Raw genomic sequence first — 23,937 nt, forward strand, 5'->3', positions numbered from 1 at the left:
CAATTCCCTATTAGCAATGGAACTAGATAGGCTGGCTGCACTTAAAAGTTAATAAGTCACTGGATCTGAGTGGTCTGCATCTGTGGGTGACGAGGGAAGTAAGCATAGAAATTACAAAAGTATTGGCCACAATCTCCCAATGCTCCTTAGGTTTGCAGGAGGTACCAGAAGATTGGAGAATTGAAAATGTTGCACCCTTATTCAAAGAAGGGTGCAAGGATAAACCCAGCAACTACAGACTATTTTGGGTGGGATCACTTTTTAGCAAATCCAAATCTGCATAGACTAGCGAGTCAGCTAGTCTAACTCTAATATGCATTTCCGAGTTCTAACCAAGGCATAGGATCTAGCTCCCTTGTTTTAGAGACCTTGGAGTGCTATTCAGAACTGGTCTCCACAAACCGGGACCAGACGGAACAGTACTCGTGGAGGTCTCCCTGGGGATAAAAGGTCTCCAGTGCTAGCCCTTAGGGCAGTGTGGCACCCTGGTGATGTCTGTGCCACTTGGGCACCCTGACACTGCCAGCCTGGCACTCTGGTGCGGGAGGCCCCTTATAGTAAGTTGAGCCTTGGGGGCTCGAGAGATCTGGATACAAGTGCCGGGAAACACAAAGCAAAATGCATTCACTTTGGGACATAGTTCCCATTTAGTTCGATCACGCCCAATATTTGACTTGATTGGCTGAGGGCGCTTCCTGATTTTATTTCAGCAGACTCAAGTCTTCTGCAATGATTGAGAAACTTCAAGAGAAGCCAAAATAGAATGCCTGGTATTGACAGCTTCTCTCCCAAGATACTGAAATATTTCACAAATATTCCCAAGAATAAGGGAAGAAGTGAAGAAGAACGTATCAGTGCGTAATATTACTTCACTTTCTGATTGGCGACCACTGCAAATGAAAGGAAATGTGCATGTTTTACAAGATAATGCGGTGCACACATCCATACTGATACAAGTTCAGTAATGCCCTACATGAACGTTGGTATTTCACGCACGATAAATCGTTTTTCTACTCTTAGCAGCAACATTTCTCTAGCTATATTATTTGGGTAGGGAGCCCTGCAGCATCATACATACACTCAGGACAGATGGAGCTGGAAAGCATTGAGGTTTGAGCCAGACTGGGCAGCTCATATACTTCATCATAGCTGAAGGAAAAACACCGTTTCAGTCCAGCTGGCTCTTCTTGGTCCTTGGATTTTAAAATCAAGTGAGAAAATAAGGCAGAAATATTTTCCAAGCACTGGTGAGAGCTTTTGACTTCCTTGTAGTGAGTTGTGTTGCTCAATTTGTAAGTGCACTGACTCAGTACTTTAATCCACTTTTAAAAATTCTGTTTCATTAATTATATAGTATGCAGCCGGTTCTATGTGATGGAATGTGACCAATGACAACCCAGTCAGAGAAAGCTCCGCAAGTTGGGATTAATTTCTTGTAAAGTTTATATAAAGTGCATCCATCTTAATTCAGAAAGACAGGCAACGCGCCTAAAAGTAACTGGGAGTAAAGGCTGAGATGGCAACAAAGAAAAAGCATTGCAGACTGTTCTTTAGGTGGCGCTCGTGCCTCTTTCCTCCATCATTCAATGAACTCCTCTTAACCTGCTATCCTGCAGGAAACTCACTTAGGCTTTATTATAATCTGTTGTAAAATTCCCATGACATCGAGCGTGCCCTTTGGCCTCAGTTTCTATTTCTGTTTAAGTAAAGGATCGTCTATGAACGTTAAACATGATACAGTAAATTGCAACATAACCTTCCAGTTGTACAAATATAGTTTTCCTTTCTTTGCTGAATCAAGACTTGTCGACAGGAGAATCGTGCCTATACTGAATTTTAATTTTTTGTTAGCAACGTCAGTCGCCGATGATAAATATTGTAAAACTGAACAGCTGACTTTAAAGTGATTTTAGTTAGGAATGGCATATTTCCTTTAGCCTGTGGTCCTTTTAATGCTAACTGGCACTTTACCTATTTTTGTTATGGCACATTTGCAGCAAACAGTCATGTGTAAGATGTGTACTTGAGATTTATATTGTGGTTCAATCTGGTCCACACACAGAACTTTGGTCTGGAAAATTAGGCGAGATTTTCCAAGAATCATAGCGGGCGGAAGGGAAAATTTGACAGACCAGCACAAGGTGCGTTGACTTTGGGTGAGAATTCCACCTTTAAGGTGGGATTTTCTAACTGTTCCCGCTGGCGGGATCTTCCAGTCCCGCAGATGGCAACACTCCCACCGTGGATTCTCCGGCGGTGGAGAGTGGGAATAATGGGAAATCCCATTGACAGTGGTGGGACTGGAAGATCCCGTCGCCAGCCCATGATAGGACGCCTCCACCGCTGTGAAACACGCTGCAGGGGGAAAGGAAATTCCCACCCATAAGGTTTACCATAACAGCTTTGGACTGTTATGGTTTTACATTTTTTCTCTTCCCACAAACCTTGCCGACAGCAGGTTTTTTCAGTGCTCTGAAGAATTTTGTAAGTCAAATATATTTTTTAAAAATAGAAATGTAGTAGGGTATGGGAGTACTATTGTACTACCAATCTGTTACTGACATCACCCAATTTCAAAGTCTAAGTCAGTAATACAATAAAATAATGTACCAATTGCTCGGGAATCAATCCCTTTGGACCAAAAATGGAAAAATTGAACGCGCTTTATACTTCTCTGGCTTAATGCAATTTCTGCAGGCAACATAAATGAACAGAACTCTATATAGAGTCTGGCATCCCACTCCACTGGGAATCAAGAGAATGGAGCCAATTACGAGATGAAATTGAAGTGCGTGTGCTGAACTAGAGTGGCACGGAACAGACATATTCATGGATATCGAAGCTGGATATCGAAGCATGTGCAATGACATTCTGCGTTTTGAGCTGGGTATGCGTGAAACACCAACTGGATTGCTAAAGCTCTTTCTGATCACCATCAGAACCCAAGCTACGTTAATAAGCTATGGATATTTCAGTCTATCATGGGGTCAGCTTTGGCATTTTGGAGCGGCCTGTTGTAACCAATTATAGAATGCGGCGCCAGCCGTCTCGCCAGCCGGCCAATAGGGTTTCCCATTGTGGGCTGCCGACACAACGGAGAATCCCGATAGCAGAGAATCCAGCCCAATAGATTTTAAGCAAGTGAAAAGGGGGAGTGTAGGAAAAAAAGGAGAAAACTCAGTGAGGGACTGGAAAGCAAAGGTGATTAAATGCCAAAAGGGCTCATTGTGCAAGGCCAAGGAGATTGGTAACAGAATAAGTCAAGAAACAAAAGTTGAATCTGGAGGAAATTTAAAAAAATACTGGAAATGTTTAGTAAGTTAGCCAGCACCTGTGGAGTGAGAAATAGAGCCAACATTTCCGGTCGATTATGTTTCATCAGAAAAGATTCTGCGTCAGTATCTGTCTTTATGTGTTTATTTTAGATTTCCTACATCTAAAGGATTTTGCTTTTGCAAACCCAGTAAGTCTCGTGTTGGTGGTAAGGAAACTATTGGAGAAAATCGTGAAGCACAGAATCAATCTCCACTTGGAGAGGCAAGGTTTGAACAGGGACAGTCAAAATGACTTTGTCAGAGGGAGGTCATGCCTAATAAATTTGATTGAATTTTTGGAGGAGATGACCAGATTTGTAGATGAGGCAGTGGCATAGATTAGAAGAGTTGAGAGGTTATGTTGAAGTTGTACAAGACTTTGGTTAGGCCACAGCTGGAGTACTGTGTTTAATTTTAGTGACTGCACTATAGGAAGGAAATGATTGCACTGGAGAGGGTTAGGGTTAATTCACCAGGATGTTACTTGGGGTGGAGCATTTTAGCTTTGAGGAGAGAGAGACTGGATCAGTTTGGGTCGTTTGCTTTTGAGCAGAGAAGACTGAGAGAGGACCTGGTGGAGGTGTATACGATTATGAGGGGCATGGACAGGTTGGATAGAAAGCAGCTGTTCCTCTTATTTGGAGGGTCAATAAATAGCGGACATAATTTTAAGGTGAATTTTAAGAGGATTTAAGAAAAATGTTTTTCACCCAGAGGATGGTGGGAATCTGGAATGCACTGCCATGGGAGGGTAGTTGAGACAGGAAACCTCACAATCTCTAAAAAGTACTTGGATGAGCACTTGAAATGTTATAACATTCAAGGCTATAGATCAAGTGCTGGAAAGTGGGATTAGTGTGGATTCGAGTCATTTTTCTTTGTCGGTGTATGCTTGATGAGCTGAAGGGCCTCTTTTGCACTGTATGATCCTATGGGCCTACAGGAGGTGAGTATCGCAGAATCACGCTGTCCACATGCAACAAAAGGAAAGAAGAAGAAGAGAGAAAAAGCATAAAGCAGCCAGTTGTCTTGTTTTTCTTTTTTCTCCTTTTATGCTTTCGGATGGCAGCTGTTCATCCCCCTACTATTCACACCCACCCTGGGCACATCTTTTCTTTCTTTACCTATCCTGGCCTCGCACCATGAATCCTCTTGTCATTTAATCTTTCCGGCCTTTCATCCTATCGGAGAATCTCCCTTTCGTTCTTTTTCCAAAACTCCCTCCCTCTGCCACTCCACTTGCTTAAAGTAAAGTGAAGTCACCAAGTTCCCAGAAGGCCATAGGCTGCTTTCCCCTTTGATGGGAAAAGCTGACTGGTGGCGATTTAACCTGAGGATGACCACATCTCAGGCAAGGGGTAAGGTTGAGAAGGTGGGGCCTTCGTGAATAACCCCAGTCGGTACGGGGATTGAACGAGGCTTCTGGCCTCACTGCATCGCAAACCAGCTGCCCAGGCAACTAAGCTTAAAACCTTTTTCAATGCAAACATTTCCCAGTTCTGATGAAAGGTCGTCGACCTGAAATGTTAACTTTGTTTCTCTCTCCACGGATGCAGTCTGACCTGCTGAGGTGTTTCCAGAATTTTCTGCTTTTATTTCAGCTGCCCAGCACCTTGCTTTTGCCTTGTGTTTGGTTCTCAGCACACAGAGGAATGTGGATAGCAAATAACTGTGCTATTTAGGATGTGCAGTGCCTCAGTCCTTTCTTCTGCACTCCAGTGAAAATACAAAATTCCTTTAAGAGATATTTGATGCCTGCTGTGTTTCATGCTCTTTGCAATACATTTTTTTTTAAAATTTAGAGTACCCAATTATTTTTTCCAATTAAGGGGCAATTTAGAGTGGCCAATCTACCTATCCTGCACATCTTTTGGGTTGTGGGGGTGAAACCCACGCAGACACGGGGAGAATGTGCAAACTCCACACGGACAGTGACCCAGGGCCGGGATTCGAACCCGGGTCCTCAGCGCCGTAGGCAGCAATGCTAACCACTGTGCCACCGTGCTGCCCTGCAATACATTTTTTAAACACTAATTAGGAGTGTTTTAATTTTTAAAAATATGTGCTGGATCAAAAACTGACATAACAAAAAAATGCTGTAAATACACGGGAAAGTTTTAATATTTTCAATAAAATATCGTCAAAATCAGTAAACACTGACAGTGTTACTGCCTTTTTTGAATTGCATCCAAAATGAATATTTGTCCATTCTTTTGCATTATCAATACTGTGGGTGATAATTGCTATGCAGTGCATGCTAGATAATGGCGATACATTGGTATGGCCGATAACTGCTGTACTGAACAGCATACAAAAACAGGAAGCAAACTGCAAAAATGGACATCAGCCACAACCATTCCTGAAACAAATTCCTGAAACACCATCTTAAAACGTATCCATCTATCTTGTGATTTTTGAAAATTGCTCAGTAAAAATGCACGTAGTATAGCACAGTCTGAAAAGAAGACAAAATTCCATCAAGAAAACGTTCTAAAATATTAAACATAAATAATCAGTACTAAAGTTGTACTTTACAAATATTAGAAAATTAGAGTTACATTGGTTTTGCCTACTTCAAAGGATTTACGAATGATAGACTCAAAATATGTAGATCTTAAAATGTTATGGTACATAATTAGACCATTCAGCCCATCAACATTCAAGGTATTTTTCTCTTTCACCCAAGTCCGTATGGACAAGGAGTAAAAGTAGGCCCCTCAAGCATGCTCTGCCATTTAATAAAGTCATGGCTAATATTATAGGACCATCAAATCTGCATCCCACCTGTTCCCGATAACCTATCAACCCCTTGCTTACCAGGAATCTATCCACCTTTGCCTTAAAAATAATTTAGATTCTGCTTTCACTGTCTTTTCGGGGGGAGAGATCCAAAGATTCATGACTCTCTGAGAAAGAACAGTTCAGCCTCATCTCCATTTTAAATGGGTGACTCCGCCCCTTATTGTTAAATGTGAGTGTGTTCAAATCCACACTGATATTACTTTTCAGTCTACTATCTGGTTCCCCTTTTGAATAATTTATAGACTCTACTTCAATAGAGCTTGAGGTAGCAAATTCCACTTTTCATTTTGTAATATTTTATTTCAAGAAGGCAGACGGTGTGAACAAGACATTAGAAAATATTTATCAATTAATGATCCTGGTATAAATATGTTAAAATAGTAAGTTTCCACATTGTTGTGACACTGCTGTATATTCTCAACAGGCCATTTACGGGAAGGTACTAGGTCGACCAAATAATACATAACTATACAGTTATTTACATGTTTCAGATTCAGGAAAGGGGCAACATAGTTGGAAAGGGTGCAGAAACGCTTTGCCATCATTTCTGCAGACATTTTACATCTGGTCACTTTTTCAGAAATGCTTGGGGTTCAATGGGGCAGTGCTCCTGTTTCCCTTGCCCTTCTGCATGTGTATTATGTGGAGCTTGTTAGGAGGGGACCTGTTGTGGGAAAGGAGCCCAGAATGTATGACACTTGCTCAGTTCCAAATGGAGACTTTGCAGCATATGTCCATGGTCATTCGCAAGTGTTTTTGTGTGTGTGATAAGGATTCACACTATAGATGGGGGAACCTTCCCTCCACTAGCAGTGAGACTTGTGCGAGCCTGTACATCTAGGGTGGATCTTGCATCTCTGGAAAAAAGGGAATGAGATCCTGCCACCCTTCGTGAAAGAATCTGTTTTCTAGTTTATGTCTCCTTATATTATTGTTTTAGCAACCAGTAAGTACAACCCATTGGTTATAATTCTGAAGACCTCTATCGGATCATCCCTTATCCTTCGAAAACACTAATTTCCCAAAGTAATTTAGAGAAATATATTCCCCTGCTCCTGAGTCGCTTATTACACTCCCAGAGACTGCCAGTGCTATCAGCGCCTTTCTAGCTACTTTCCCTCTTTGTGAGGAAGCCATCAGCTTTTGCTTGACACTATCTACTGAGGTATGGCTAAGTCAGAGGGTTGCTTGAAATTATAAGTAAGTAGGGTGACACTGTGGCGCAGTGGTTCACACTGCGGCCTCATGGCGCCGAGGTCCCGGGTTCGATCCCGGCTCCGGGTCACTATCTGAGTGGAGTTTGCACATTCTCCCCATGTCTGCATGGGTCTCACAACAACCCAAAAGATGTGCAGAGTAGGTGGATTGGCCACGCTAAATTGCCCCTTAATTGGGAAAAAAAAAACAATTGGATACATTAAATTTTTTTAAAAAGAAAAAAAAAGAAATTGTAGGTAAGCAATTATGCAGTGGTTTTAGAACTTTGCCAAGCACAAATTAGTATTTAAAATAATTTTGGCGTGTTCATTAAGATGATGAAAGTTAAAGGGGGGGGGGGGAACCATGACTATGTTTGTTTATTTAATTTTAATTTATTTTTAAGTTCTCTTGTTGTTCACTGGGTTTCGGGGGGTGGGGGGGATGTGATACATGCGTTGATACGGTCTTGGGGGTGTTACAGTTATTATGGGGTTATTTTGTTGTATTTCATTGTTTGTTGTCATATTTTCTGTAAAAAATTCCAATAAAAATTATTTATAAGAAAAAATGATGAAAGTTCAGTACTGGGGCATAGAGCACATTTTCACCTTGACATTTCTAGTCCATTTTATCAACCACTTCCCAACCTAAAGTTCCCTCCACTCAGCCTGAACAATAAATGTGCCTTCACCTCGAAAGAGCTCCTTCTAAATCAGGGGTGGGCAAACTACGGCCCGCGGGCCGCATGCGGCCCGCCAAAGGTATTTCTGCGGCCCACCAAGTCATTACAAAAAAAAAAAAAAAAAAAAATTTTTTTAAACAAAATTTTTTTTTTTTTTTTTTTAAAGGTTAATGGGTGGGGGGGCTGTTGGGTTACTTACTGGTATAGGGTGGATACGTTGACTTGAGTAGGGGGATCATTGCTTGGCACAACATCGAGGGCCGAAGGGCCTGTTCTGTGCTGTACTGTTCTATGTTCTATATGAGGCGCCCAGAATCATAACCGGGTGAAGTAATTATTTTACTTAATATACTATGCGGCCCTTTGTGAATTGTGAATTTCTGAATGCGGCCCTTGCACGGAAAAGTTTGCCCACCCCTGTTCTAAATCATCTGTGTGAATGTTACCTTTTCCTCCACCTTTGTGACATTTGAATGTTTCAGCTTAAGTGTGCAGATAGACATTTGCTGCTCTTGATTCGTGCTTGCCAGAAACTGAATTGGGACCAACCAAAATAATATTGACTAGGACATTACAACCAGAGCAAAATAAATTTTGTTCCATCTGTTGGGGCTGAAATTGAACCCAGTCCAAGGATAAATTAACACATATGTTCACTCAGTTTCCAATGTTACATAAATAATTCAGACAGCTAGGCTGAGAAATATGAGGCTGGACTCCCTGTCGGCGGAATACTCCATTTCACCGGCAGCGCACTCACGCCCGCGGATTTTCCGACGGCATGAAGGTGCCCATAATGGGAAACCCCATTGGCCGGTTGCTGGAACAGAGAATCCCGCTGCTGGCGGGGGCGCACTACACCAGAAAACGGGTGCAGCGGGGCAGAGAATCCAACCCCTGACCTTTCAATCGCACAGAAAACATAGGTTAATATTTTTGTGCAAACAATCAAAGGTATTTCCTTACCCAGTGACGATTCAGATGCAGATGAGGATCTATTAACGCTGAATGCCATGTCAGAGTCACTGTCATAATGGGAACCACCTGGAGAACCAGAAGGGGATACATCTACAGGGCTGGACTGAGATGTACCTGTAGAGGGGATATTAAACCAAATGAACTCCAGTTAACTACAGTTCTGTTCAGTGCACATTTTTGTTGCAGTGCTCAACATGAGCAGGAAACACTAGTATGATATAAATTCCAGTGCAGATACGCATAGTGTAAATGTTTATTTGCCTATCATGACATAATCTCAATTGTGACATAAAAATTATTTTGGATAATGGAAAAAGTAAATAGAAATTCAGATCAAACTATATTGAGTGGCCATTTCTAACATAAGCCAAGTGTTGTGGCAGCACCAAAATGAAACCTACGTATGGTCCAACGCATCCTGTCTGCATTGGTCATAACATAAAGATATTCAGGGCCCATTTTAGTCATCAATCCAAGGCAGAATGCAGAACAGCCAGATGGAAACTAAGGCTCTTTACTCTGTCCTAACAATGTGCCTTGTCAGTAGGCTCAGGGGAGCGCCCCCCAATACATCAGTTAACATCAATTTTGTACCAACACACATCATATTTTGTACTCATTGTTGCACAAAACTGAGGGTCATGACAGCACCAGAAGGAAAATTATTTTGGGCATTATTCATATTTTTTGTCTCAAATATATTGGCACCCAATATCTAATTAACTGTGACCTGGCTGAAATCAAGGCTTGTGCTGGGCGCTGAACTGCTCCGGGCCCCGCTGATGGCGTGATCGCAGTTCGCGTCTGCGTGCCAGGCACCAGATTCTCCAGTCCTCTGGACTGGGAATCATGTGGGCGGGGATCACTACTAGTATATACCAGCTTGGTCCTGACATGGTAGAACTTATTGTGGGCCAAGGGAGTGACCCCTTCAAGGAGTTGCTCCCAAAGTCCAGCTGAGGACCCCCCCATGAAAATGTACGGCCTGCCCACTCCACTCCCTTCCACAGAGCCCCCTAAAACATGAGACCACACTCCCCAGAGATCCCTAGATAGGGAGGCCCCCAGAGATGCCCTAGATAGGAGCCCCTCCAGAGACCCCTAGATAGGGAGACCCCCTAGCTAAAGGGATACCCCCCCAGAGACCCACTAGATAGGGAGACGCCCCCACGAGCACCCCTGAATAGGGAGAACACCCCACAGAGAATCCCTATATAGGGAAACCCCCTGACTAAAAGGAACTTCCACAGATCCTCTAGATAGGGAGATCCCCCAGAGACCCCTAGATAGGGAAAGCCCCACAGAGACCGCCAAATAGGGAGACCACCCAGAGACCCCCAAGATAGGAAGACCCCCCACAGACCCCCGAGATAAGGAGACCCGCCCCCGAGACCCCCTATCTAATGGGACCTCCCAGAGACCCTCCTAGATAGGGAGACCCCCCACAGAGACTCCCTAGATAGGGAGACCCATACAGAGACCCCCTAGCTAGAAGGACAGGGACAATTAAAAAAATTGTGCAACACTCGTGGACATACACCTGCTGGCTCAGACAGAGGAAGCACCACATGTCGATCCCTGGAAAGAGAATAGCAGTGATCTGTGTTTAAACCCCTCAGGTCCTTTAGCTGCAAGCCATTCATTCATTTCTCTTAGCAGGCTGTGATTGACAACTTTCACAAACACAACTGTGAGCCTTGCTTCATTAACGTCCCTTCATGGTGAATAACTCTTGTGTGCTGTAACTACAATGTCTACAAATATCAACCACTTATAATAGAGTTAAGTGCTGTCAATTTCCATCTCTGCACTTCAAAATCACTCAAGCGTGAAAGGGAGTGATTGGAATGAATTTAGTTCTCTTTGAAGTGGTTGATGTCTGTAAACATTGTGATTACAGCAATTCAGAATTGCTTAACAATGAAAAAGCTGAATGAAGCAAGTTTCATACTGTATTTGTGGAAGCTGTCAACCACAGCCCACAAAGATAAATTAATAAATGGCTTGTAGCTGAAGGATCTGAGGGGTTTACACACAGGTCACTGCTTTGCTCTTTCCACGAATGGACACATGTTGCTTCCTCTGACTGAGCCAGCAGGTGTATGCCCAGATGAGTGTTACAACAGTAATTTATTTCACTGCCCTGTCTGGACTTCTCAGTTTCCATGCAGTGGTCTCTTTTCTGGGGGGGGGGGGTCTCTGGGAGTGTTCCTTTAGTAAGGGAATCTCTGTGAGGGGTTCCTTTAGTTAGGGGGTCTCTGTGAGGATCACCCTATTCAGGGGGTCTCACTCTGCAGGGTATCTCTGTGGTGGCTCCCTCTATTCAGGGTGTCTCTGGAGGTCTCTAGGGGGTCTCTTGGGGGTGGGAGCATGAGGCGGGTCTGGTGAGGGTCAGATGGGCATGACTGGCTTTGTGAGTGGGGGGGGCAGGGTGGACTTTGGGGGAAACCACCTTAAGGTGCTACCCCTTTGGCCCATGGTGAGGTCCACCACGGCAGTGCTACGTTTGTCCATACACTCCCACGTGATTCCCAGCTTGCAGGAGGGGAGAATCACACAGGAAATCTAGTGCCTGGCCCATGAACTGAATGCAAATGGGTCATTAAGACCCGTTTGAATTCTCCTGTTGGCACATAGGCAGGAACCCTGATTCTGCCACCAGCGGGGGACCATCAGCAAAGGCGCCTATCCATTTTTTATCCCTGACATCCAATTCTCTGCCACATTGGGAATCTTGCTACCGGCGGTGGTCACATTGGAAACAACATTATTGAAACTGAGATCCTGGGCGGGATCCTCCGACCCTCCGGGCCGGAATCGTGCCTGGCGTGGGGGCGGAGAATAGCTGTTCATGACGGAAATAAGGGACGACGGCGCTTCCGCGATTCTCCGCAGACCCGCCAGTCCTGTGCGCCATTGGAACAGGACTCCACGGCGATTCTCCGCGGTCGACCAGCCGTACTCCCACCAGCGTGGTTTACATGTGGTACCACCCGGTGGGAGCTGGGACCCGTGGCCACGGTGGTCGTCCTGGTGGGGTGGGCGGAGTGTATCTGACTCCGGGGGGGCCTCACCGGTGGCCAGGCCCGCGATCAGAGGCCACCGATTGGCGAGCCATCGTGATCTGGGAGGAACCTACCTTCCTACGTGCGGGCCCGCTGTGTGGCTCTGCCATGTCTGTGGCGCCTGCGCGAAGGTGGCCCCACCGCTGCGCGCATGCGCATACCCGCTTGCGGCCGCCGTGTGCATCCGCGGCCGCACGGTCCAGCTAGCCAGGCCCCGCCGGCAGCCAGAGCTGTGGGGCGCTCGCCAGGGCTCTGCTAGCCCCCTGGAAAACGGGGAATCACCCCGGATCTTCGAGGAAAAAGTCCGGAATGATTCTCGCCCGTTTTCCGGCAGGCATGGGGATTTAGTCTCCAGAAAGGAGAATCCCAACCCCCTGACTCTCTGTCTCCCCATGGGAGCATATAGAACCTAATCATAAAAAGTATTTGCATTAAATATTTAAGACTCAAAGGATCTGGCTCGAATACTCCACCCATTCATGCTGATGGGATTCTCCGGTCCTGATGAAGTGAATGGAGTTTTTATCTATGCGCCAAATACGTCATTCTCACTGGCAGCAATGATAGCCGTCTTGGATTGGAGAATTCCAGCCCCCATGGCACTCTTTTGAACAAGAGTAGGAGAGATTGCCCTGGTATCCTGGCTAGTATTTATCCTTCAACACCATGCATACTGAATTGCAATTTAGATCTTTCATTAACTTTTAAATAATTTTGTTAAATACTGAATGTTTGCATTACAAAGTCATGAAATTTATATCCGTCTACAATTTTTTAAATGTCTTGTCAAAATGAAACTCATATCTCAAATGACACATATTATTAAAGTGGTGCATGATCTTGTGTATAAATTATCTCCCATGTCTTTGGTAATTTGCACTGTTGCTGACAAAATCTAATTTCCTCAGCATCAACTGATCTTATAATAATAATAATCTTCATTGTCACAAGTAGGCTTACATTAACACGGCAATGAAATTACTGTGAAATTACTAATGAAGTTACTAATGATGGGCACAAAAAAGGTGTGTTGTCTACGATAATTACCAATACAAGTTGTTAAGTTCTCAAGCCATCTGCAGCCTGACATATATGTGAAAAACGTTGATTTCTGTCCTGGGGTTGTTCAAACACCCAAACCACTCATTTGTACACTTCCTCTGTTACTTGGAAAAGCAGGCAGGTAAATAAAACAGTTCATGCAAAACCCAACAGAGGGGAAATAAAGAGAAGAGTTCAATGTGACCAAACTGATGTTTTCAAGAATTGAACTTGATACAGACTGACTCTTCGTCATGAAAAACAGTTCAAAATTTGGAAACTGGCAATCCAAAGAGGAAGAAGGTGTTTTACACAAAAGACAATATGAAACAAGTTATCTAGAAAAGCCATTGAAGGAAATAGTACAAAGTACATCAGGAAGTAACTGTGTACTTTTCTGGTGAGAAATAAACATTGGCACCATTTTGATTTTTTCATGCACTTGGAAACCCTGGGGATAAAACAGATAAGGGGTGGGATTCTCCGGAGGGCAATGCCGAACTCCCATTCGGCGATAGGCCGGAAAATCACCATTTGCGCCGAAATTGGCGGTGCACCGCTTTTGCAATGCTCCGCCGCCTCAGAACGGCATACTCGCAGAGTACGGCACCCCCTGGGGACAGCCTCAGGACGTCACCCGAGGCCCTTCCTGATACTGTGCCCCTGATAGGCCGAGTTCCCGACGGCGTGAAACACTTGTCCTTTTTATTTTCGTGAACCCGGCCTGGCGGCTGCTGACTGAGTCCAGCGCCGCCACAGCTGGATGGGAGCCATTCCGTGGGCAGGGGGGGGTTTGGTGGGGGGTGGGGGCACTGGTGGGGGGAGATCCGTGGGTGGCTAGCCTGGTCAAAGGGGGCAGTTTTCGGCAGGCTGCTCCTGGCGCGGCCAGCGCCATGTTGCACGGCGCGGCCACTGCAGGCCGCCGTCATGCGTATGCGTGGCCACAGACCCTGCAATTCTCCAGCCGTATCTGCAGGTAAAGCCAGCGGCTTTACGCTGCGTGCCTGCTAGCCCCCCCCACCAGACAGAGGATCGGTGCAGCTTTGGCGCCATTTTCACTAAATAAATCTTCTGCCTCAGTGAAGATTATTATTCAATGTGCTGGTATTAAGAAGCTACTAAAGCTTAAAGTGGATAAATCACCACATTTATAATGAAGGATTCTGAGGAAAACTAGGGAAGGAATGGAGGAAGCTTTGAAATTCTTTTGAAAAATAAATTGTGTCGGAAAATTGGAAGGTGGAAAATGAGACAGAGATAAGTCAAGCCTGTTAGTTGTTCATAAACCACTGAAATCTTGCACACAGCGGAATGACCAAATAGGGATTTCTGAAAGGTGAGTCCCACTTTATTAACCATGTCTTTCTCTTTGGAAAACATGACAGAGGACACATGAATGTCTTCTATGTGGAATTTAAAAAAAACATTTGATGCAGTATTATAGAAGAAATTTGTGGGAAAGAAATAGCAGATGAAAGGAAAGGGAATGTGATCACAAAGGTAGAAAGGTGGCTGAAAGGCAGAAAACAATCAAAGGTTTTCAGGCTGAACATAAAAACCTAAAGAGGAGCAGCAATAAATATTTTCGTCCTTTGAGCCTGCTCTACCATTCAGTAATTTTGTGGTTGCTTTTTTTCTCACTATCCTCATATCCCTTGGGAGTAGAGTCCAAAAATCTACTGATCTCAATGTTGAATATATTCAATGATTGAGCATCTACAGGTCCCTTGGGCATAAAATGCCAAAGATTCACAACCCTTTCAATTAAGAAATGTCTCCTCATCTCAGTACTAAATGGCTAACCCGTATAACTTATTCTGAGACAATGGGCTGGATTTTAGCCTCCCAACACTGAACAAACCCCTGTCAGGAGGGCCTAATGGGAGATACTCTAATGAGATGTGTGTGGGGCTGCAATTGTATGCTCACCCTGTGATTCCAGCCAACCAAGGTGGGAATCATGGCATGGATTCGACACATACTTAAAGTAACCTTGGGTCCGATATTTAAATGCCTGCTCCAAATACAATGTTCCCTTTGGTTGCTATTTTTGTCAAAGCAGTTGAGTGCTTGCAGGTGGTTAGCACTGCTGCCTCACAGTGCCAGGGACCCGGGTTCATTTCCGGTCTTGGGTGACTGTGTGAAATTTGCAGTTTCTCTTAGTGTCTGCGTGGGTTTCCTCTAGGTGCTCCAGTTTCCTCCCACAGTCCAAAGAGGTGCAGGTTAGGTGGATTGGCCATGCTAAATTGCCCCTTAGTGTCCAAAATGTTACGCAGGGTTACTGTGATATGGGGCTCAGGCCGGGGTGTGGGCTTAGGTAGGGTACACTTTGAGAGGGTTAGTGCAGACCCGTTGGACCAAATGGCCTCATTCTACACTGCAGAGATTCTATGAACCTTGGGGAAAGATTGCTGTGGAGTCCAGAACCTATTTAAAAACTTTTGTCCACTTCAACTGTCATAATTAGATGCTGTTTAAAATGTACATTGTTACTGAAGTGATTGATCATAGGGCTCTGTCCTTAAAAGGTTGGAGACCATCAAATTGACCAGCACTTCTGTATCTTCTGCCTGATGGAAGGGCCTGGAAGAGGGCATAGCCTGGGTGTGAGGGGTCTCTGACAATGCTGTCTGCTTTTCTGAGGCAGCAGGAGGTGTATACAGAATCAATGTGTGGGTGGCAAGCTTGTGATGTGTTGGGCTGAGTTCACCACACTCTGCAGTTTCTTGCGATCATGGGACGAGCAATTGCCATACCAAGCTGTAATGCAGCCGGATAGGATGCTCTCTATGGCACATCTGTAGACATTTGTGAGAGTCGATGCAGACATGCCGAATTTCTTTAGCTTCCGAAGGAAGTAGATTTAAAGTCCTGGCAACTGCTGAGCCTTTGAAGCATTCTTCTATTCAGTACCCACTAGATACATTATCAATGTGGCATACAATAATACTGGCAAGTCTTTCAAATGTCCATGAAATAAAAAAATAAGTAATTCAAAATTATCTTCAAAAGAATTGCCCGTCTTACAATCTCATAAAATTGTCAATCAAACACAGGGAATGAAATTCCTTTGAAATAACGCCTGTAATCTATTTAATTTCTCCTAATCATATTCAAATAAACTAACAGGCATTGAAACACTACATTAAGGAAAGCTAAACTTACTACAAACTCATAAAACTGTCAAGTAAACAAAGCCACAAGTGGTGTTTTCGCTGAGTAAACAACATCCTGCAGGGCTAAATCCATTAGTGAGTCTTGAAACTCAAGCATTCATTAGGAGGTCACCTGTGGGCCCCTGTGGGCTACACGGAACGGAATTCTTCCCTAAACCAAATAAAAGTGCCCCACCCAGCTGTTGCAGTGCCTGTAATGGCCACTAACCTTCCTCCCCAGCATTAAATTTATTCAACAGGCAATTCTCTTGGGGTTGCTGTTCCTTCTGACTCAAACTTGATTACTGGTCTCATTTGCCGGTCCTGACATCACTCCGGTGGTTTCAGATAGAAGACTTTATTCACGTATGAACAAGGAATTAAAATGGCCTGGGGTTCATACTGAGCTCCCCACAGGGATTTCCCTCCTACCCCTTTTCTTTTTCTTTAAAATGTATTTTATTACAAACATGTATCAAAGCAGGTTAAAGGCAATAAACACCCTGGCAAACATACTTCCCAACAATCAACTATACAGTCTGTATCAATTTTCCCCCTTTTTCACCCTCCCCCCACTCCCCGCGATGAACAGCCCCTCAAACACGGTTACAAACATCCCCCACCTTTTCTCAAACTCCCCTGTTGAGCCCCTTAACTCATACTTTACCTTCTCCAACCGTAGGAAGTCGTACAGGTCACCCAACCAAGCCACTACCCCGGAGGCGATGCCGACCGCCACTCCAGCAAAATTCACCACCGTGCAATCAGAGAGGCGAAGGCCATGACATCGGCCTTTCTCCTCTCCATGGGCTCTAGCTTCTCTGAAACCCCAAATATCGCCACCAAAGAGTCCGGGGTACATGTTCTCCATTACCCTGGCTGAGACTGCGAACACTCTGGCCCAGAATCTTCCCAATTTCTCGCAACCCCAAAACATGTGCGCCTGATTCACTGGCCCCTGCCCACACCTCTCACACTCATCTGCTATCCCCGAAAGAACCCACTCATTCTCGCACGAGTCATATGCACCCTGTGCATCATCTTAAACTGTATCAGGCTCATCCTTGCACAAGAAGATATATCCCCAATTCTTCCCTCCCCTTCCACATCCAGAAGCTGCAGTCACTCCAGCAGGATGTATCCCGGCAACCTAGGGAATCCCCTCCAAACCTTTCGCGCAATTCCCTAACCTGCAGATAACCTGAACTCACTACCCCTCGGCAGCTCTACCCTCTCCTTTAGCTCCTCCAGCCTGGCGAATCCTTCTTCCAAATACAAATCCCTCACCTTGACCAGCCCCACTTCCCTCCACCTCCTGTATACATTATCCATCCCCCCCCCCCCAGCTCAAATCCATGATTATCACACAGTGGCGTTAACACCGACATCCCTTCCATCTTAAAGTGCCTCCTGAGCTGATTCCTTGGGCTGGAATCTCCGCCCCGCCGTGCCACTTTTCTGCCTCGACCCTTGGTGGGATTCTCCGCCATGCCGGCCGGTCAATGGGGTTTCCCATTGTGGGGCAACCCCACGCCATCAGGAAACCCCTGGGCGCTGGCAAAACGGAGAATCCCGCCCCCGATCTTCACCGTGGGCTGCACCACATGGATCCCTGAATACCTACTCGGAGCCATTTGCAATGCTGCCATCACGATAGCCCTCAAACTAGACCCCTTACAAGATTCCTCTTCCATCCTAACCCACTCTACCCCTTCTCCTTCCCACCACCTCTGCATCTTGCCTCCTACCCCTTTTCGCTGCCTGCCATGAACAGCTCTCTTAAAATTGATCCCACACAGTTGTAAAGATTACAGGTGACTCTAGTCTTTGCCAATGAGGGGGTATGATAAATGCTGGTAAGTAGTTTCCTCTGATAGAAAACATAGCAACAAGAGGACACAAATGTAAGATAATGTCAATGGGAATCAAGAGCAGGTTGGAAAAATATCATTGCACAGAGTACAGTTATGATGTGGAATTATCTACAAGGATAGAGGACTGTGTCCCGGGGCTGATAGGGGAAGACCAGATGGGATTTGTTAAGGGCAGGCAACTCAAGGCCAATGTTCGAAGGCTTCTAAATTTTATTATGATGTCCTCAGAAGGAGAGGAGGCGGAGGTGGTGGTAGTGATGGATGCGGAGAAGGCTTTTGATCGGGTGGAGTGGAATTACCTGTGGGAGGCGCTGTAAAGTTTTGGGTTTGGTGAGGGCTTTATTGACTGGGTACGGTTGCTCTATCAGGCACCACTAGCGAGTGTGCGTACGAACCGGCTGAGGGCGGGATATTTTGAACTACGCCGAGGGACGAAGCAAGGGTGCCCCCTTTCCCCGTTACTGTTTGCTCTGGCTATAGAGCCATTAGCCATGGCATTATGAGCCTCTAGGAACTGGGGAAGGTATTGGATATTTACCAGGAGCTTTCGGAGGCGGAGGAAACTCCGGTGGAGGAGCTGAAGGGCAAGTGGGAGGACGAGCTAGAGATAGAGGCGGGTCTATGGGCGGATGCCCTAAGTAGGGTTAATACCTCCTCATCGTGCATCAGACTTAGCCTGATACAATTTATGGTAGTCCACTGGGCACACATGACAGTGGCTAGGATAAGCAGGTTTTTCGGGATAGAGGGTAAGTGTGCAAGGTGCACAGGAAGCCCAGCAAATCATGTCCACATGTTTTGGGCATGCCCGAAGCTTAGAGGGTTTTGGCCAGGTTTTGCTAAGGCAATGTCCACGGTGCTAAAAACACGGGTGGTGCCGAGTCCGGAGGTAGCGATCTTTGGAGTGTCGGACGATCCGGAAGTTCAGGGGGTGAAATAGGCCGACGTCCTGGCCTTTGCCTCCCTGATAGCCCGGAGACGGATCTTATTAATGTGGAGGGACTCGAAGCCCGGAGTGTAGAGACCTGGGTTAGTGACATGGCTGTCTTGAGAAAATAAAGTTTGCCTTAAGAGGGTCAATGCTAGGGTTCTCCCGGAGGTCGCAGCCATTCGTCAACTTTCTCGGGGAAAATTAAAAATGTCAGCAGATGCAGTATATTTCGGGGGAGGGGGGGGGGGGGGGGGGTGCTGTTGTTTTATGGTTGAGGTGTGTGAAGGTTGGACTGGGGGGGGGGAATGTTTATTTTACCATGTTGATGTCATTGTTTTTGTTACTGTTGTAAAAAAATTTTAATACCTTAATAAAATATTATTTTTAAAAAACGATTAAACGGGTGATTTGGCGATCCTAGAATTTCAGCTCTGTGTTCATTCCACTACCTCACACAGTGAAACTTGCTAGATTTTGCTCTTTCATCACAGTAATTTTATAATGGAAATCACAGCCATTCCAATAACTGAACACATTAGATTATACAAACAAAATACAAGAACATTTAAATATCCTTGATGTGTATGTGCTGTCACAAAAGGTTTCTATGTGGGATCATTGTGTGTGTACTTGATATGTGGGATGAATAAGCAAGTATGCATGGACTTACCCAGTATCCTTAGCTGATTGACCACTCCATGTAAGCTGAAGAACACCCACAGTGACTGAGTGGTGTCCACATAGACCAGCATCCCTATGTTTATTCCATTAACACGATGATGGAGCTCACCATTTGGCAGAATTGTGAAACTGAAGATATCACCACTGTTGGGCACTGAAAAACCTCTGTACACTACCCAATATTCCTTACGGTCAAGCAGGAAGTCTGGATCTGCTGGGAGCTCATTTGTTCGCAGAGTGCTGGGGTCACATGATGTCACACCAAAGAGCAGAGCACCATAATATGGCAACCCTAAATGCCCCACCTCCACATACAGGGTCTCCCCAGTATGCAAAGGCCGATCAGAGAACACCAGAGTCCTAGTACTCTCCTGCCAGTTTGTGCATGCTCCCATTCTGTCCTGAGAAAGGGTGACATCAGGCCCTCGTATATGGTGAAAGTGAAGGTCGGTGTCGAGAAAAGATGGCAGGCCTCGTGAACGAAGCCGTCTGTTGGTACAACATGGTAAATTCTGATTGTCTGCTGCAAGGTTTTGAACTTCACCTAGATTCAGGTTTGTGATTTTTGCCACCACAACGCTGTTCTCCAGTTCATTGTTATTGAAGTTGGCGTTGTCGTGACTTGTCTGAGGAAGGCAACTGTTCAGTCGTGCTGTGTTGAGCCGTGCTGAAGTTATGGTTTCTGCAAACATACTCTCTATAAAAGAAACAGAGGGAAACCATTACTGTTACATCTTTGATCAGAACATATTTCTTTCCACAGTTATTACGATACCAGACACGTGCAATACTCAGAAACATTAACAAAAGATGAATTTGACCAAACTCCACTAACTAATCAGAACTATCAATTAAAACATTTTTAACTGCGTGGGTCTGTTCTTCTACATTTTGTTCTGTGTGATTAGTTTCCTGTTTCTCCTCACCTTGAAACTAATTTAGATAAATGTTCGTCAATAACTAGTACTGTAGTATTATCAGCTCAGAATCTAATCACTGCATGGAAAGGTTCTTATTGCGTTTTTCCTGTTTTTATGGTATTTTTCCAAACTGAAATTTCTCCTCCCTGTTTTAAAGCCAGTGAGTAGGATTTGGAACAGCTGGGAGCCTGCACAAATTTGCAGAACAACAATTGGGCGCAGAATGTTGCTGCTTTTTGTGCACCTGCTTGCTCTCACACAACTATATTGTTTGCTAATCAAGGTGAACAATGAAATGGGAAATTAAGGAGTTTATGCTATGCTTATTTAGGAAACCAAATTGATCCTCCCAACTCACAATATCGAAAAGAAAGCATGCCCCCCTTCACCAGAATGACATTTCTAGTTCCTATCCAGCTCTATACCAATGGCAAGTGTAGAAGCTGCACCTTTATGTTGTACACAGACCCTTTGCCCACTGAGAACTGGATATATCCATTAGATGACCTTCAATAACTGACACAGAGAAGAATCTATTAATAAATCTCATCTAGAATCAAATATAAAGATTAAAATCTGGTATTCAACACACTATGCCAGAGCTGGGTCTTCAAGAATGAGAAGAGATGGGGACAGATATGAAGGAGATCAGACTGGGTTCAAAAATACAGTCGTAGCATTTATGACATGGATGGTCCTTTGCATTGTTTAGATTGGAGGAGAAGGGAGAACGTTGCATGATTTCTGCGTCCTGGATCTTGTTGGACAGTCCTTGGCCAAATCATTGGAAATCAGCCAGCAAAAATTATGTACGTTTTTACATGTGAGTGGTTTACCAGCAAGTGACACTAAAACAAGCTATTAACTTTAATGGAAACTCGGCCCCACATGATTACAATGGTTCCATAAAGGCCCGTGAACTAAACTTTATTCTCACATCCTCAGTTATTAAGGCTTTTCTTTGGTGCTGCAGCCTGGGTTACTAAGTTACCATCACTAATAATCAATTGTAGACTGTACTGAAAAGGCTATGTAAGAACAATAATTGAACTAAGAGTTTTTATAAGGAAATAGTTTTTAGTTTGGGCATTACCATAACTGCAGTTGTCCATGAAAGCTGACCTGACAGGCGTGGGCGGACTATAAAATCATGGTGTTTTTAGAGCACTCTTCGCAGCTGTACTGACTAAGAATCCAAGCTTTGTTGCTGCAACCATACAGAATATATTACAACATGCTTGGTAGAATTGAAATTTGCAGCCTCAGTTGAGCTTCCTGCTTCAAGTCATCAGTCCAAATTGATCTGAATTGATGAAACTGTCTGAGGAGTATGCCAACAACTTGCTTCACAGGCAGGTTTTTAGTCATTTACTACCTATGGGCCATCACTATTGTTTATGTATTGAATGACTTTGACTAAAATGCCATATATGACATTTCTAGCAGACCCTAAGAACATGGGGTTTAGTTTGATTTGTCATCTAGTTCTGTCAACTAGAAACATTGGGGGCTAAATCAGATAGCTCAATAAAACAGGCAAATGATCACAATGCAAAAACCTGCACATATTTGTAAATGGGTATTTATTCATATGCATGAATGGGTCTTTGGCTGATTGGCAGGATGCGACAAGTGGAGTCCTGCAGGGGTCTGTGCTGGGGCTTAGATGACTTAGATGAGGGGGACAAATGCATGGTGGGTAAACATATAGATGACACAAAGATAATTATTAAAGTTCATTGTGAAGAAGACATAAGGAGGTTGCAGATGGATATAGAAAGGTTGAGTAAGTGGGCAAAAGTCTGGCAGATGGAGTATGATGTGGGAAAATGTGAAGTTGTTCACTTTAGAAGGAATTTAAAAAAAAGAATATTATTTAAATGGAGAACAGCTCCAAACATCTGAGGTGCAGAGGGACAGTGGCGGACGTACACTTCGTGGAGCCCTGTGTTCACCTTCATTTCTGGCCCCTACACCTCTCCCCCCCTCAATTACGTCACAGAATTCACAATGCGGAAGGAGACCATTCAGCCCATTGAGTCTGCACCAGCCCTTGGAAAGAGCACCCCACCAATGTCATGCCCTACCCCCATGACGTCACCCCCCTCAATACCACTTACCCCTGCCTCACAGAACGCAAAGGCGCAAGCCATAGAAATACACAAACTGATCACTGCTTAACTGTTTTAATGCTTTTGAACTTGTAAAAAAACACCTTGCAGCTTTGCCGCGCCTTGCACCTCACCGACCATGCCTCACTGCTGGCAGCCTATCTGTGGCCTGCCCAGCCTTCCTCAGCCCTGGCCTGAGGATCGAGTGACCTCGCTGCTTCCCTCAATGGCCGGCACCTCACTCAACAACCTCGCCTTGCTGCTGACTGCCTGGTTCAAGCCTGCCTTCTGCAGCCCTGGGTTGAGATCGGGAAACCTGCTGCTTTATTTGCAAACTCACAGGAGATAGTCACCTTGTTTGATGCCTCTCTTCCACCTAGTCACCTCAACGACTTACGAGCAGTATTTTCCGATTCCAAGGGGACTCAAGCAATCAGAGTTTGATATTGCATTGCATATGGTTAGGCTCAAGGAAATGCAGAGCTATCAGACAAGCTCTGATTGGTGCCCAAGGACTGCCCACAGCCAGCACACTCACCAACAACCCCCCCACCCCCACATTGGTCGGGGCCCTGTGTCTCGGCATGGTGTGTTTCATTCTACGTCTGCCTCTATAGAGGGATCTAGGTCTTCTCAAGCAGGAATGACAAAAAGTTAGCATACAGGCACAATAAATAATTAAGAATGCTAATGAAATGCTATCCTTCATTACGAGAGGAATTGAATATAAAAGTAAGGATGTTTTGCTTAGGACACTGGTGAGGCGACACCTCGAATAATGCATGCAGTTTTGGTCTCCTTATTTAAGGAAGGATGTAAATGCATTGGAGGCGGTTCAAAGGAGGCTTACTAAATTGATACTGGGAATGAGTGGGCTGTCTTACGGACAGGCTGCGCTTGTTTCCAGCGGTGTTTATAAGAATGAGGAGTGATTTGATTTAAATATACAAATTCTTGAATGGTCCTGACAATGTGCATGTGGAAAGGATGTTTCCTCTGAGTCCAGAACTAGGGGCACTGTTTTAAAATGAGGGGTCACCTTTTTAGGACAGCGATAAGGAGAATTTCTTTCTCTCAGGGGTTGTGCAACTTTGGAACTCTCTGCTTCAGAAGGCAGTGGAAGTGGAGTCATTGAATATTTTTAAGGCGGAGGTAGGTAGATTCATGTCAGGTAATAGAATAA

At 44.8% G+C, this 23,937-nt stretch overlaps 1 protein-coding gene across 3 annotated transcripts in view; it reads right to left on the bottom strand.

The window, feature by feature from the left end:
- neurl1b (neuralized E3 ubiquitin protein ligase 1B) overlaps positions 1–23,937 on the bottom strand; it is a 597,680-nt gene that overhangs the window by 9,269 nt on the left and 564,474 nt on the right. For 2 of the 3 annotated variants that reach the window (XM_038795544.1, XM_038795545.1), the window contains exons 3-4: positions 19,713–20,420; positions 8,965–9,090 (exon numbers count right to left, since the gene is read on the bottom strand). In XM_038795544.1, coding sequence (XP_038651472.1) covers positions 8,965–9,090; positions 19,713–20,420 — 834 coding nt within the window. The remainder of the gene's footprint in view (positions 1–8,964; positions 9,091–19,712; positions 20,421–23,937) is intronic. The other variant, XM_038795546.1, reaches the window with a different exon arrangement.

The sequence above is a fragment of the Scyliorhinus canicula genome, chromosome 4, assembly GCF_902713615.1.
Source record: "Scyliorhinus canicula chromosome 4, sScyCan1.1, whole genome shotgun sequence".
NCBI lineage: Eukaryota > Metazoa > Chordata > Chondrichthyes > Carcharhiniformes > Scyliorhinidae > Scyliorhinus > Scyliorhinus canicula.